We start from the raw sequence: 16033 nt of genomic DNA on the forward strand, positions 1-16033 counted from the left end.
TTATGGTCTACCTAAAAATATTATGTGTCACCTTAAAAATTAGTGTTTTCCAAGGCATCTTTTGGGAAATTATAAATAGTTTCTGCACAATTCCTCTGTCAGGGGTCTCTTTGTCTTAAACAGAAACCTTTCCAGAGTCACAAAGAGTTGGGTGATTCATGCTAAATAGTCCTACAGCCTTCCCTGCACTGTTATAAACACGCTACCTGATTTCCTGACTGATTGTATTTTCCTTTCTGTTGCTTATATCCTCATGGCTAAGTTACTTCTAACATGTATGAAATGAAGCCCACTGTTGGGGTAGGACACAAGTTACCACCATAAGTTAGCTATAAATAAAGACAAGGTGGCCTTGGTGGATTGAAGTTCAGTTTCTGTGTGCCTCAGGCTGTCAATGAAGTACTAGCTCTCAGTTCCAAAGGGTGTCAATCTTCCTCATTAAGCAGGACATGTTTTCATTAAACATGGAATGTTAGGCTGTCAAGAGACCTTTATCTTTCACCAGTTGCAGGAGAAACAATTCTTTGGGAAATACTCAACTCTCTTGAGAAAGACATACTGAAAGATATTAAACCTGAACAGATTTACTATTAATGAATGCTCCCATTGTCCCTAAATTATTCTCCTTCTTCCTTAGATTACAGCCCCATCTAAATATACTGAAAATCGTAGTTTTTCAAATTAGTTCAGTTAGCTTTTCTAGTTTTAAAGGTGAGCCGAAATTCTAAACTGCTTGGTTAAATTGCTATATTAACTGCTCTCTTACCAGTTAACACTCTGCTAGACCAACCTGGGTCTTGGGTTAACTTAAGTAAAAGCAAAAGAACATTTTTTTTAACTGGTAAATTTCCAACATAATCATTTCTTTTCCTTCCTAATTAATATCTTCTCTTACCATGGATAAAACCAAACCCTCAGTATTAAAGCTGTACATATATTCCACTCTTTCAAATTCTAGTATCGTGTGACACTTAGGTCAAGTGGTTACTTGTGAGTATAAAACTTGTAGTGTTAAGCACAATTTGCAGGATAAGTGTTGGAAGATCCAGGACATTCGTTACAGCCATAGCAACATTTTCTCAAATTTCTATTATTATAGCTGTGCCAGTTACCCCAAATTTCTGACCATGTTACATAATGAATTAATGTAAAACAAGCCACTGAAAACTACATTTTAACAGAGCAGTATTTACATTCTACAAGTATAAATGTTCCTACAAAATGTGCTAAAGGGCCTTTAGAGGTTCTATCTGTAGCTTTAGGGCCAAAAAATTATGTACACAATTGTAATGTTCCCCCAGAGATGATGCTGTTATTTAGTGCAATAATTCAGGAAAGTAACTGACCCAACTCCAGACACCTTTGGAAGGCAGAAGCAATGCTCAAAATCCCCGCCTTCCAACAATGCTCTGTAGGATCAGCCTCACCTTCTGTTAGAAAAAGACTAACTTTAAATTATTATATTAAAAATGAAAAATTATAACACTCTGCTCCATAATTGCTGCAGATGAATTATTAAAATTCCAAGCTTATGTAATATTATCATAAAATATGGCATTTTTCTCAAGAAAGCCACAAATTGGATTTGAGCTTATGTACTGTAAAACCCAGATGGTTTGCATAACTATTCAGACATCCTCCAGTTCAAAAGTTAATTGAACTGAAAACTAAAATTTTGATAATTGATATGCTTCGAGGTACTCAAGCAGAAGGACAAATTAGCCTCATGCATGGGGTGTTAACAGACTTGAGAAACCATGACAATTGGTCAAGAAATATTGGCCAAGTAGAAGAAAAGTGTATGATTTCTTAGCCAATTACACGTTACCTGGCTTTCACATGGTGCTGTTGCTTCTCTTTTTCCATTTTTTTACTCACTGATTCAATATTAGTCACTATTTTACCCAGTTTAACTTGTTCTGGAAATGGAAAGAAAAAAAGAAAAGAAAAGCTTTAATTGTATACTATTAGTTTTCAAGTTCTAAGCGCATTCTTTGAATTAAATTGCAAATCACAGATTTTTTAATAACAGGTACAATATTTTCCAAAAAATTACTAACACAAAGATACTCTAAAAACACATTTGAGTGTTTTTTTTTTCACCCCATGCTCCTCAGATGTTTTGCAATTACTACAATTTAGGACTGAAAGTACAGAGTAAATGAACTGCATATATCAGAAAGGAGATAGCTCCCAGAGAAATGTCTGCAAGAATACAGCACATACCAATGAATACAAACAGCCTCATGTATACATATCAGCATTATTACCATCCTTATCTTCATAAGGCTTAGTTTGTATAGGAAAGCCTGATATTTTTAAATAATTTAGCAACCATTAGTTAATGTAAATAGGAGCACTGAGTGCCCTAGAAATCTCCTGCATTTGATAGACAGACTGTTAAGTCCACAAAAGGCAAAGGTTCTGCTGCAAAAAAAAATCTAGTTCTTAGAGTCTAAAAAGAAACTTACATAAATATTTTTTAATAACCTATTAGTTTCTACTTTGTACAGATAATGGGACTAACATAGTTTGAGACACTGCAACAAAATATTAAGTCATACATCTATTAAAAACCTTCTAGCTACCAGTTCAGGTACGTTAAAAAGATATTAAAGATACAGAAAACATATAAGATTAAACCCTCTGTTTTAGAAATATTTACAAACTAGTTGGTATGTCAGTGTTAACAAATAAAAGAGCACAGTCAATAGCATTATGTAATCTAGGTTTAAAATGTATAACAAAGAACATAAAAAATTTGGAGAAATGGAAAACAGAATGCTAATATTTATTGACTATTTATAATATATCAGGGGTATTGGTTAGCATTTCCCGTGAATTAACTCACACTTAAACCTCAAAACTGGTTTTTTGATTTTTGGTGAAGTATTGCGATTATTGTCAGGAAAGCAGTTTACCCAAGACCTAAGTTAAAAGGTGCAGAACCAGAGCTCAAACCCACATCCCTCTGACTGTAAGTTTACTCTTCACTCTGCTCTACCGCCCCGGGCAGAGCTCATGAGGTCTCAGGTGCCTAATTATTGGAAAAGGATAATTTCTGCCATGTTCACTTGGGAGGGTGACTATAGAGCTCAAAAGACACACTTTATATAAAGATACATGGTAAGTTGAGAAATATCTTACTAAGGTAAAGAAGTAGGAAAAGAACTTATGCTTGTCTTAAAAATAGAAACATTTAAAAATATTTGTCTTACACCAAGCAGGCTAATTGCTATATATGGATTACTAGGTTTCATTCTTACAGCCACCCCATAAATTACATACTACTATTATTCCAATTTTACAGATGAGTAAACTCAAGCAGAGAAATAGAGATTAACTTTCCTAAGGTTATACAGCTAGCAAGAGGTAGAGGCGATAGTCAAACCCAGGCAGGCAGTCCCTATAGCCTGCGTTCTTAACCATTACCATACCCAATATGTATATTTTTAAATTTTACTTATTTAAGGAATATCCACTTAGTGAAAATTGCTATGCTAACTCCTAGAGAGGGGAGATAAAGGATATAATGATTAATAAAACAATGCCACTCTCAATGGACAGCAATGACTAACGTGAAAATCACTTAAGAAAAGTGAAAGAGTAAAAGGATGTGGGGAAAGTTCACGAGACGTGCAACCCAGAGATCTAGAGTGCATTTTACAGTGATGATAAAGGAACTAAGCTTGTGCTACTGCAGTAATTAATAAAGCAACAAATATGCCCATTTGGAGAAAAAATTTATTAAAAACTTTGGGCATACTCCATTTAAATGCTAAACTGAAAGCCCTCTACAGTACCATTTAACTAAAGCATGTTAGTACTGCATCCCAAACAGAAGATAAGTGGAGTTATACCCCTCCCAAAAAGTAGTATAGAGTTAAAGAAGATTTCTAGAAAGGCAATTAAAGCATATGAAAATTGTACATTACTTCTAATTAGTTAAGATAAAACTTTAGATGGGGAACAAGACACTGTATTTCTTTGGGCAAGTTATAACATCTCTGAGTTCACAACCATTTCCTTTATGTAAAATATAGTCTCTAAAACAATTACATCAACTCTTGAATTTCAGTTCTGGAACATACATTATAAGTCATTTCTGGTTAAAATAATTAGTAGCAGACAGACAGGGAGACTTGGAAAAGAAAATGCAGATAAAGTGATGAACATTTGGGGTTTTTGTAATGAAATCAAACAAATAAAACATAAGGCATTAGAACTTTCAACCAAAGGACTCTAGTCCTTAATGCTATTCACTATGTTTTTCTCAGAGTTCACCATTCAATTTCCTTCACTTCTGAGTATTTTGCTTGTGTCCTTCATGGGCTCATTCTGCTTTGACCACCTCTAGCTGTTGTGTATGCCCCACAGCTCTTTCCTTGACTGCCTTCTAACCCTTTACTTGAATGATCTGGTCCACTCCTGTGGCTATATTCATCATGTAAATGTGGATGCCTCAGAAAATCTCTATATTTTGCTTAGACCACTCTCAAGTGCCAAATTTGAATAACCAACTATCTCTAGATGCATGTCCCAGAGACATCCCAATCAACATGTCCCTCTCACAGTTAATGACACCACCATCCATCCAAAACCCAAAAGTCACCTCTACTACTCACTCTCCCTCAGCCCCCTAGCACAATCAGTCATCAAATCTCTTCCACCTCTTCCACTCATACTGCCTCAACAAGACCTTTACCAACTCTTCTCTGGAAAGCTAATAGCTTCCTCACTTGGATTCCTGCCTCCAACCATGACACCCTCCAATCTATCCTCCATACTTTCCATAAATAATCTTCAATTCCCAAATAATGGGATTTTAAATTATCAATGTTATTATTTTAACGTTTAATTTCACTGTAATCAGAGAACATGATTTGTACAATTCTAAATTCTTTGAAATTTATTGACTCCTACTCAATAGACCAATATATAGTCAGTTTTCATAATGTTCCATATTTATCTGAAAATGTATATCCTCTCGTTGTTCTTTACTCATCTGATAAATTAAGCTTCTTAATTTAGTTGTTTAAATCAAATACTTTGTAGCCTTATTGATATATGTGTATGCACACAGTTATATAAATATGTGTGTGCACATTATTTTTCATTGGACAATTTGAAAGTAAGTTGCAAACAATACGACATTTTATCCCCAAATACTTCATCACATAACTCCTAAAAACAAGCTCATCTCCTATACATTCCCAATACCCACCCAAGAAGTTAACACTGATACAATAAGACTGTAACCTTAAGCTGAACACTAACCCTAACACTAACTGGATGTATCTGTATACAAATTCCCCTAGTTGTCCCAAAAAACATCCTTTCTATCTAGATGTTTGGTTTTTCCAATCCATCATCTAATCAAAGATCATGTATATATATATCTTAGATCTATTTTAATCTAGAAATGCCATGTCCAACATGGTAACCACCAGCATATGACTACTGAGTGCTTAAATTTTATTATCTGAATTAAGACATGCTATAAGTATAAAGTACATTTTGAATTTCTAGAATTTACTACAAAAATATGTCTAAATGATTTTATTTTAATTAAATGTTTAAATAATATTTTCATATATTAAATTAAATAAGACATATCATTAAGATTGATTTTCTCTATTTCTCATACCTTTTTTAATATGGCCGCTGGAATATTTTAAAATACATTTGTGGCTTGCATTGTCTTTCAACTGGACAATACTGACCTTCTAGCCGTTTTCATCTTTTTTGACATAGATATTCTTGAAGGCAATCTGGACTCTTTTCATTGTTCCTTTATAACTAGACCGAAATTAAATATTTTTGACAGGAATAGTACATATGTGATATGATGTCTTTCTTATTACAGCTCATAAAAAGGTGTTGCTCTATTTGATCATTTGATTAAAGTGATAACTGCCAAATATTTCCATTGTAAAGGTACATTTCTCCCTTTGCTATGAATAAATAATTTCTGGCTGATACTTTTGCTGCTCCCCAACCACCTTTCATAAAATAAATTTCCAGCATCAATAATAGCTCTTGCTTAAGTAGGTCATTACACTGGTAATTGTGAAATGATATTTTTTGTAACTCTATCATGCCTTCTAAGTTTAAAAACTGGCATTAAAAGGAAAGGATTTTCCTCTTTGCCTTTTTCCTCCTTTTGAGACATAATCTTTTTTCATTCAGTGTGTTATAATGAACTTCCATCATTATTCTTTTTGATGCTCATAATGCCAAAATTGTCCAGTCAGTTCCTGTACCATTTTGTCATATCTCCATTAGTCATTGACCATTCCTTCTTTTTTGCCATGGTAAGAGTTCTAGGCTCACTTTGTCCTTTTTCTGTCCCAGACCCCAAATCAGGTCTCCAAGAAGCAGTGGTCATTATCTCTTCTAAAATTACCTTTCTCTCCATTCTCTAGTGTTTCCTAATTGGAAAATTCTGGTTAGATTTAATTAAAAGTTCTCAATATACTCTCCCAAGCTCTTAACTTTCATATTTTCCCTCTCTTTGTGCTTTCTTTTGTAAATTTCTCAATATACCCTTTCTACTTTACTAATTCTATCTTCAGCTCTATTAAATCTGTATTTTTAAATTTTTATTGAAATATAGTTGATTTATAATGTCGTATTAATTTCAGGTATACAGCACAGTGATTCAGATATAGATGATAGATAGGTAGATATAGATAGATAGATAGATAGATAGATAGATAGATAGATAGATAGAGATGATAGATAGATGATATAGATAGATAATTACAAGATATTGAGTACAGTTCACTGTGCTATACAGTAGGTCCTTGTTGCTTATTCATTTCATATATAGTAGTGTATATATGTTTATTCCAAACTCCTAAGTTATTCCCCCACTTCCCTTTCAGTAACCATGAGTTTGTTTTCTATTTCTGTGAGTCTATTTCTGTTTTGTAAATATGTCCACTTGTATCATTGTTTTGGATTCCACATATAAGCAATAACATATAATATTTGTCTAACTTACTTCACTTAGTATGATAATCTCTAGGTCCATCCATGTGGCTGCAAAAGGCATTATATTTTTCTTTTATAGCTGAGTAATATTCCATTGTATATATATATATACTACATCTTCTTTATCCATCAATCTGTCCATGGACACTTAGGTGCCTTGTATGTCTTGGCTATTGTGAATAGTGCTGTTATAAACATTGGGGTGCATGTATCTTTTCGAATTATAGTTTTCTCTGGATATATGCCCCAGAATGGGTTCTCTGGATCATACAGTAACTCTGTTTTTAGTTTTTTAAGGAACCTCCATACTGTTCGCCATAGTGGCTGCACCAATTTAAATACATTCCCACCAACAGTGTAAGAGGGTTCCTTTTTCTCCCCACCCTCTCCAGCATTTGTTTGTAGACTTTTTGATGATGGCCATTCTGACCAGTGTAAGGTAATACCTCATTGTAGTTTTTATTTTAATTTCTCCAGTAATTAGCAGTGTAGGGCATCCTGTGTGTCTTCTTTGGAGAAATGTCTATTTAGATCTTCTGCTAATTTTTTGATTGGTTATTGAATATTTCATATTTAAATTTTGTATATTTATTTCTAGAAGTTCCTTTAGTTCTTTATCAGGCCTTCCTGAACATTTTTATAGCCTCTAGCTCATTCATACTTTTATACTTTTAATTTTTAAACATATTATACTTATTTTCTAGTCTATATCAGACAGTTCTAATATCTATGGTCTTTGTAAGTCTAATTTCATTCTTGAAGAACTAAAAGGCTATATTTCTCACTCATAGTGACTCATTTCTTCATGTATTTTGTAATTTTTTTAATGGTAAACTCATATTCCATAGGAATGGGCATTATTGATATTTGCAACCTGAGATTAAGATCCATTCCTCAAGAAATAACTTGCTTTTCCTCCAGGCAGTTGAAGGAATTTTGAACTCATGCTAACATTAAACTAATTTCTCACTTAAGGATTTTTGAGATACTGGTAATATGGATTCCAGTTTCAATACCAAGTAAGCTTGTTTGTGGTTATTAATTTTAAGAGGAAACTTCTTTTTTTCTCTTTTCTCAGAGCCAAGGCTGAGACAGGTTTCTTTGCTACTACTGGGCTCTCCCCTTTATACCTCTTTAGATTTGTCCTTCTGCTTGTGTGTTTTTGTTTTTTGTTTTTGTTTTTGCCTGTTTTAGATTCTCAGATGCTGTACGAAAATGTGGTGAATGAAGGAATACTCATTTTGCTAGTCATCACATTTCAAGACTCAACTCAGGGGACACTATCTGGTCTATCTTAACACTGAAACAATTTGCAACATTCATTGTGTACTTGGCCTACATCCCCCTTATTAGTCTGTAAACTCTGTGATGATTTCCCTTGCCAAGGCTTGCTAATAGTTATATGCAATAACTATTAAATAAATAAATAAAATAAATAATTAATAAATAAAATATTTAACACCTCTTATTCAGTTACATAAAGTTTTTAATATTACAACTTTATGTTTGCCAGGGACATGGATTAATTTCTTCCCATTTTTTTCAAATACGAGATACTATATACATTCCTCCTTTAACTGATTCCCATTTATCCCCTGACATTTCTAAAGTTTCTTCCCTTCCACAAAACAAAAACAAACAAAACAAAAATAAACAAAGCAGGAGATCTAATCCAGGTGGCTAAAAGCAGCCAATCTTAAACAGTTAAACTGGACTAATGTAAGTTACTAGGAACTAGCTTCCTAGAATTTAGAGTTTTAATAATCCAGAAAATGGTTTCCATAAAAGAGATGTATCCCGCATCACAGGTGTCTCCTGCTAAGATTGGATAGGAACTTTCAATAGAACATTATATAGGGGATTTTATAGCATGAAAATAATTGGGCTGGAAGAGTGCTAAGGTCTCTTCTATACAAAGACTTAATGATACTATAAAAGTGCTTCACAAGGGTAAATCCAGATCCTTTTCATTCAAAAAATGAGATTTTAGACTTATACTGAGTGATTATAAAATAATTCTCTCACTTTTCTTTTTAAGACCTACTATTTAAATTCTATTCAATTTAATATGAAGTAATTACAATAAAATTTAAAACTTGTTATAAATTTATAGACAGATTCATTAGTTAAGAATGACAGATTGCAATTTACTGACATTTCACATTCTAGTGTGTGGGCTGGGTGGATGTCATATGATCATCTACTGTTGGAACTTACAGCACATGTGTGTTATATAGAATGCCAATTCCTCACTAAATTGTGAACTTTTTCATGGTCTCTTGAGGACAGGGATTGTACTTTTATCCATCAATGACTTATTCAATCATTCATTCAATAAATATTTACCAAATTCCTATAATGTGACAAGCAGTCTGCCTGGCACCAGGGATGCAAAAATAACCTGGGGATTATGAAGGCTATATTCTTGGAAATAAAAATAATTAAATTGTTACACAAATAGTTGAGTAATCCCAATTGCAGTGCTATGAAAAAATTTATTTCCATTATCTCATAAATTTAAGACAGGAATAAAATACATCCTTTAACTTTTGGAATTGGGAGGTTATTGATGGACTATTGAATGGAAAGATGGAAGTAGAAAAAAGCTTTCACTGCTTTGAAAGAATAAAGTTATGGGAGACAATAAATGTAGACTCTCTTTTCAAGACGTGGTTTGAATAGGAGAGAGAAAATGTTCACCACAGGGACATAAGTTGGAGAAAAGATGTTTTGGTGTCATTATATTTTTAGAATGGTTGAGACTTTAAGATGCTTATATATTATAGGAAAGGAGAAGGTGGAGATATAGAAGAAAGTAAATAGTATGTAATAGATGAGGTAGGTTCCTGGCAGAGAAGAGAAGGGATGGGATAGAATTTAGCCATGATCTGGAGAAAACAGGCATTTTCTTCTAAAAGAAGAAGGTAGATAAGGTTTTAAGTGGCTATTAAATTTCCAGCAAGTTCACTATCAAGACCTTTATTTTCTCCGTGAAATAGGAAGTGAGTTCATTTACTGAGAGAAGAGGATAGAAGTTTAATAAGGGTCTCCAGGAGGGTGGCAAATATTTGAAATAAATAGCAAGTGGGGTGGGTAAAAGAACTGACCAAGGTCAAATAAAAGGTTTTACTTTGATTACCACTTAATGCAGTCACCATCATAGCTAACACTTCAAAACAAACAAAAACTCTCACTACTGTTCAATTTCCCTTTGCTTTATAGCAAAATGTTTAAACTGGTTGTCTACACAGATGGTGTGCACTCCCTCACTCCATTTACTCTTCAGTCCGCTGGCAATCCCGATTGCACAATCGCCATTCTGATCAAGGATGCTACGACTTCCATGGTATTTAGCACACACACTGGACAAATCAGCAGCACACAGTGACAGTGTGGCTCTGAGTAGGGATTACATGACAACACATGGTCTTCATCCTATGAACACCTGGCTGCTCATTTTCAGTCTCCTTTGCTGACTCTCCCTCTTCTATCAAACTTCTAAAAAATGCAGTGCCATGGGCTTCTATCATAAACAAATATTTCATTTGTGTTAACGTCACTTGTTCCTTAGGAGATTTCATACAGTTCCTCAGGTAAATCTGTCCATACACCAGTAACTCTAAAACTTTATCCTCCAGGCCATACCTGTCCTCAAAATTTCAGACTCATATATACAATTGTCTTACATGTGAAATTGCATGTTAATAAGTATTTCAAATATAATATATTTGATAGAAATCTTGATTTTCTCTTCCAAACACTGTTCTTTCTTGTCTTTCTTGTGCCAGTAAATGACATCGCCACGCAGCCATCCACTCAAACCAGAAACTCATTACCTATCACTAAAATATATATCAGATTTGTCAATTTCCCTCCAACATCACTAACACCACAACAATAATGCTGCATACCAAACCAAACCAAAACTCAGTGGATTACAAGTTTAGATGATTCTTGCTCACAGTTCTTTGACTTCGCCAGAGCAGCTCTGCCTCAGGCTGTGAGGCAGGTGGCTTAGATGGGCCACGCCAGAGCGGGGCAGCTACCTGGGGCATGGACTTCTCACAGCAGACCGAGGAGTAAGAGAGACAAGTTAAACCACTAAAACATTTAAAACGATTGCCTGTGTTATATCTTCTCACCCGCTATCGGGCAAAGCAAGCACATGGCCAGTCTCAAAGTCAGTAGGGCAGGGAAGCATACTCCAATTGACGGTGGACAAGGAAGAGAATGGATGTATCTTGAACAGTAACTCAACCTAAGCCAACATTATCTTTTGCGTAGACTGAAAAATAGCTTTCTAATTAGCCTCCTATTTTCCCTCAAGCCTCTATTCACTCCAGTCTACACACATAGGTCAACATATCAAAATAAAAATCTGATCATAACATTTGCCTTAAAAACATTCAGTGATTTTCCACCACTCTTAAAAATCAGTTCCCTTGTACCCCCCCAAAAATAAAAAAATAAAAATAAATGAAAAAAATTAAAAAATTAAAAAAAAATTAAAAAAAAAAATCAGTTCCCTGCCATTACCCCCCAGGCCACATATCATCTGATTCTTACCCATCTCTCTCACGTGGTTTCACATCACTACCCTTATTTTCTCTGCCATTACACTATAGCCACAATGGTTTCCTTTTAGGACTTTGAAAAGTCAGTTGCTGCCCCTTCTCAGGGCTTTCTCACTGCCTGGATTTCTCTTCCTATTGCTGCCAGCAATGTGCGGCATCTGACTTGGACAAGCTTTAAAGAGCCAATTGTTAAATTTTTTACAGTTCTGCAATCTAGATTTTAAGGCCTTAGTAGCCTGAAATCACCCACAGCAGAAATATTTACATCATGAAAGTTAGGATGTGTTATGGCAGGCTTTTTTTTTCCCAGAGAGCCAGTTTACCAGCTCATCACTGGTCCTCCTTTCCTTCAGATCTGAGGCCAAATATAAGTTCCTCGGAGACATCTTCATGACATTTAAAGTATGTCCCCAGCACATCATATCACTGTTTTCTTCATTATGATCTTTGCATTTTGTGATTATCTTGTCTGTTTGCTTGCTTTTTGCCTATTTTCTCCCAGCAGAATATAAGCTCCATTTTCACAACTATATCATCAGTGTCAAGAAGAGTGATTGGTATATAATAGATGCTTAATAAATACTGAATGAATGAATGAATGAATGAATTTTTCCCCTGGTATGTTATGAGCTATTTAAGAAAGGAACATTTTTATTCCCTTTCTAACTGATGAATAGCATTATAAATCAGCAGCCCAATAAATATTAATTGAATAAATGAAGTAAATAATGTGTTTACTAGGTATAGATTAATGAATTTCGGATTTCATGTCAGAAAGGGGAGTAAAGACATTTGTGCTAGCCAGGTTGTCTGAATACTTCAGATTTCACTTATATTTTTCTATTCCACCCTCATGTAGTTATTATTGTCCAATACAATACCTTACGGGACTTCCTGGTAGCACAGTGGTTAAGAATCCACCCCCCAAGGCAGAGGACACAGGTTTGATCCCTGGTCTGGGAAGATCCACATGCTGCGGAGCAATAAAGCCAGTGCACCACAACTATTGAGCCTGCGCTCTAGAGTCCGTGAGCCACAACTATTGAGCCCGTGTGCCACAACTAGTGAAGCCCACGCACCTAGAGCCCGTGCTCTGCAACAAGAGAAGCCACTGCAATGAGGAGCCTGCGCACCACAATGAAGAGTAGCCCCTGCTCGCCGCAACTAGAGAGAGACCGTGTGCAGCAACAAAGACCCAACACAGCCAATAAAAAATAAATAAATTTATTTAAAAAAATAACTTTCAACTAATAAATTGTTATTGACTACCTCCTTCTGCCATGTGTAAGAGACCATGGAGGTTATAAGAAAAGGGGAACACATCACCACTACTTTCCAAAAGTTTAAATCCTATTAATCCCACAGTAATGGTACCCATTCATTCACTGTTGAACAAGTACCTCAGTGCCTAACCTAGCATGTATTAGGTACTCAATAAATGCTAAATGAACAAACAGAAGTCAGCCAGGAACCAAGAGCAGAGTTGAATTAACCGCAAGAAAATATGCAGTTACAGTTCCCTATGATGTCAGCAGAATACTGGAAATTAATATGTATTTTGTCACCACAACTTAACTCCACTATGAGATCTCAATATATAAAACAATAGTGTGAAATGTTTTTTAAAACATTTTTAAAAATTTTTAAAAACAATCAATAGATAACTATTTTCAGGAATATAAAAATATAATACTAATGAAAAGGAGGACAAAAATTATACAGCTCCAATAAGCTTTAAGACAATTTACTCAAGTATAATCAATTAAATATCTATTGGTACAAATTATTAAATTAACTGATGTATTTCAGAATCGGAATCTCATCCTCCAGGTGGGTATATTGTATTATTTATGAGGGATAATACAACAAAGTGGTTAAGAAAGTAATAGACTCTAGGGTGTATAAATTTGAACTTTATACTCAGTATGACCAGCAGCAAGTTACATTATGTCTCTGAGTTCAGCTTCTTCATTTGTAAAAATTGTATGATGATAATAGATTTCTATAAAGACTGGGTGAATGATACAGGCAAAGTACTTAGCACAACACCTGGTGCATAATAAGTACTCAATAAAATTAGTGATGGGAATGGTTATAATGACGGGAATTATAAGAACATGACATTGATTAGTGTCTATACAGGAGATGAAGCAGACATATAAGTGCCATAAGATAAAGTGCTACCAAAATATTATATCAAGTATGTAAACTTGTAGTAATAGCACAGCATATTGAAAACAAAACACAAAGTTATATTATGCTAAATAAATACTGCCATGCCTAAAACTTCTCCATCAAGCATTCATTTCTCTCTTATCCAGTCATAAAGTACAACAGTACTCATCAAGCCTTTGGCAAATTAGGTAGCATGCACTATTCCTCCAAAAGGAAAATAATACCAGTTACACCTCAGTGAAATAGTTGAATCTCTACCAAGTAAATATCACAGCCAAAGGCTTGACAAAATTGACCAAAAGAAATGTGTTTATATTGATCTTCTTGGGCCACCCTCTCCAACAAACAAAAAACTAGAAAACAACAACAAAAATCCAAAGATGTGGCTATAATTCAGTAACTCTCACAAATCAACCTGATGGAAAAATACTAGTGTATATCCATAGTCAGTTTATCCCTTGCTCTTTCCCTTACACAAAATTAAAACAGCGATCAAGAAATCATCCTCCATGAATATTTTCACATTTCTGCACCGTCAGGGTTTTCTGAGCAACAAATTCTGGCACCTGGGTTAAAGGATGCTCAAATAGCAAACAAGCCACGGAAGTTAAAGACCCAGGAGAGATTTAGAGGCACCTCCTCCAGAGCCATTTACCTACATTCCAGAGAGTAACAGACTTAGGGACTTTCACTTCACCTCCTCTTCCCAGAATGGATTTGCTTACATTTGTAAAGCACTTGCTCTCCCTCCTTTTCCCTCTCTCTTTCTCTCTCTCTCTACAGGGGGAGGAAAGGTAAATGTACATAAGCACTAAGATTCATAATTTCAGAGTTCCTCTTCTGTGGTACTCACTCCAGTGTACATGAGGCACGAGGAAACTGAGCTAAGATGTTCTCTGAGTAATAAAAAGTCTGTCTCCGATCCAGAAACCTCATGTTTCTTATCAGGATTACAGATGTGGATGAATGAATATATGGGAGATTAGATAGATAGATAGATAAATAGACAGACAGATACATACATACATACATGGATAGATATATAGATACATAGATACACAGATACACAGATAGGTGGATGGATGGATGGATGGATAGATAAACTAGATTAGATAGATAGAAAGATAGATAGATAGATAGATAGATAGATAGATAGATAGATAGATAAAACTTAACATAAACAGGGCTGACACACTACTACAAACTCATCTTTCCTTCCCATTGTGTCTGATCTAGGAAATATAGGAGACTTGGTAATAACTCCTAATCTCTTTGAAGACACTTCCCCAAAGTGAGATACAAATAAACAAACCAAGTCTCAGAAGCAAGTAAAAGACAGCGACACTCTAACATAGGGCCTGAGTCAGATTTTGAGAGCTCAAAGAACTCATCCAACCCTAGCTGGAATACTATCTGAAGACACTTGGGAAGAGGACAATCATTAGGAGGAGCGACAGGTGTAAAGACAAACCAATATAAAACTAACGATATTCACATGTCAGGTGGGAAAAATACAAGCACTCACGGAGAAGCGTAAAATACCACAGCCCTTTATCGTAACCACTTAGTAACCTTGACATAGCAAGGAGGATATTCATACAGAATTTTATTCCTCACAGCTGATATTCGTGAGAAGGGGTGAGAAGGGAGTAATTACCAGGGCAGGGCTGCTAAACATAGATGGTGGTAACTTGAAGACATTAGGGAGTGTTTGCAAATGGAGATTGTTTTTATTTATTAATTTTTGGTAGCATTAATCATGCTGAATCCCACAGTGGTGGTGTCATTTCTCTTGCATGCACACACGGAATTACTGAGCAGCGCTATGCAATGTGTCTCACACGCTCTGGCACTTCCATTTCATACTTCACAGTTTTAGTGTCACTTTGAGGTTTGAAATGTTTCACAGTTATTTGCTATATGTAGGTGACAAAAAAAAAAAGTCCGCCTATATCACTGAAAACTATACTGCAAGAATAGAAAATGGCGAGAGTCAGATGGGAATTTTTGTCCCATTAACATTCAGAACTTTACCAAAAATCAATTTACTTTTTATCAAAATCTAATTTATGTTTTACAGATGCATGAGTGCATACAATTATTTTGCTCACGGCACACAGTTCTTATAAAGTTAAATATAAACTTTTATTGATGTAGATAAGATTATATAATTAGAAGGAAACTGAAAACACCATACATCTTTTCTAGCCTACAACTTGCCCATATGCTCTAACATAACAAACCCAAAAGCCTCCATTCAGTCACCTGATCTAACCCAGTATAAATAC

General features: G+C 34.9%; 1 protein-coding gene across 1 annotated transcript in view; it reads right to left on the reverse strand.

Annotated features, from left to right (window-relative positions):
- IQCM (IQ motif containing M) overlaps positions 1 to 16033 on the reverse strand; it is a 324469-nt gene that overhangs the window by 279323 nt on the left and 29113 nt on the right. Inside the window, exon 3 of the mRNA XM_057726958.1 lies at positions 1829 to 1919. Within this exon, the coding sequence (XP_057582941.1) occupies positions 1829 to 1919 (91 nt within the window). The remainder of the gene's footprint in view (positions 1 to 1828; positions 1920 to 16033) is intronic.

Source organism: Hippopotamus amphibius, chromosome 3, assembly GCF_030028045.1.
Source record: "Hippopotamus amphibius kiboko isolate mHipAmp2 chromosome 3, mHipAmp2.hap2, whole genome shotgun sequence".
Lineage (NCBI taxonomy): Eukaryota > Metazoa > Chordata > Mammalia > Artiodactyla > Hippopotamidae > Hippopotamus > Hippopotamus amphibius.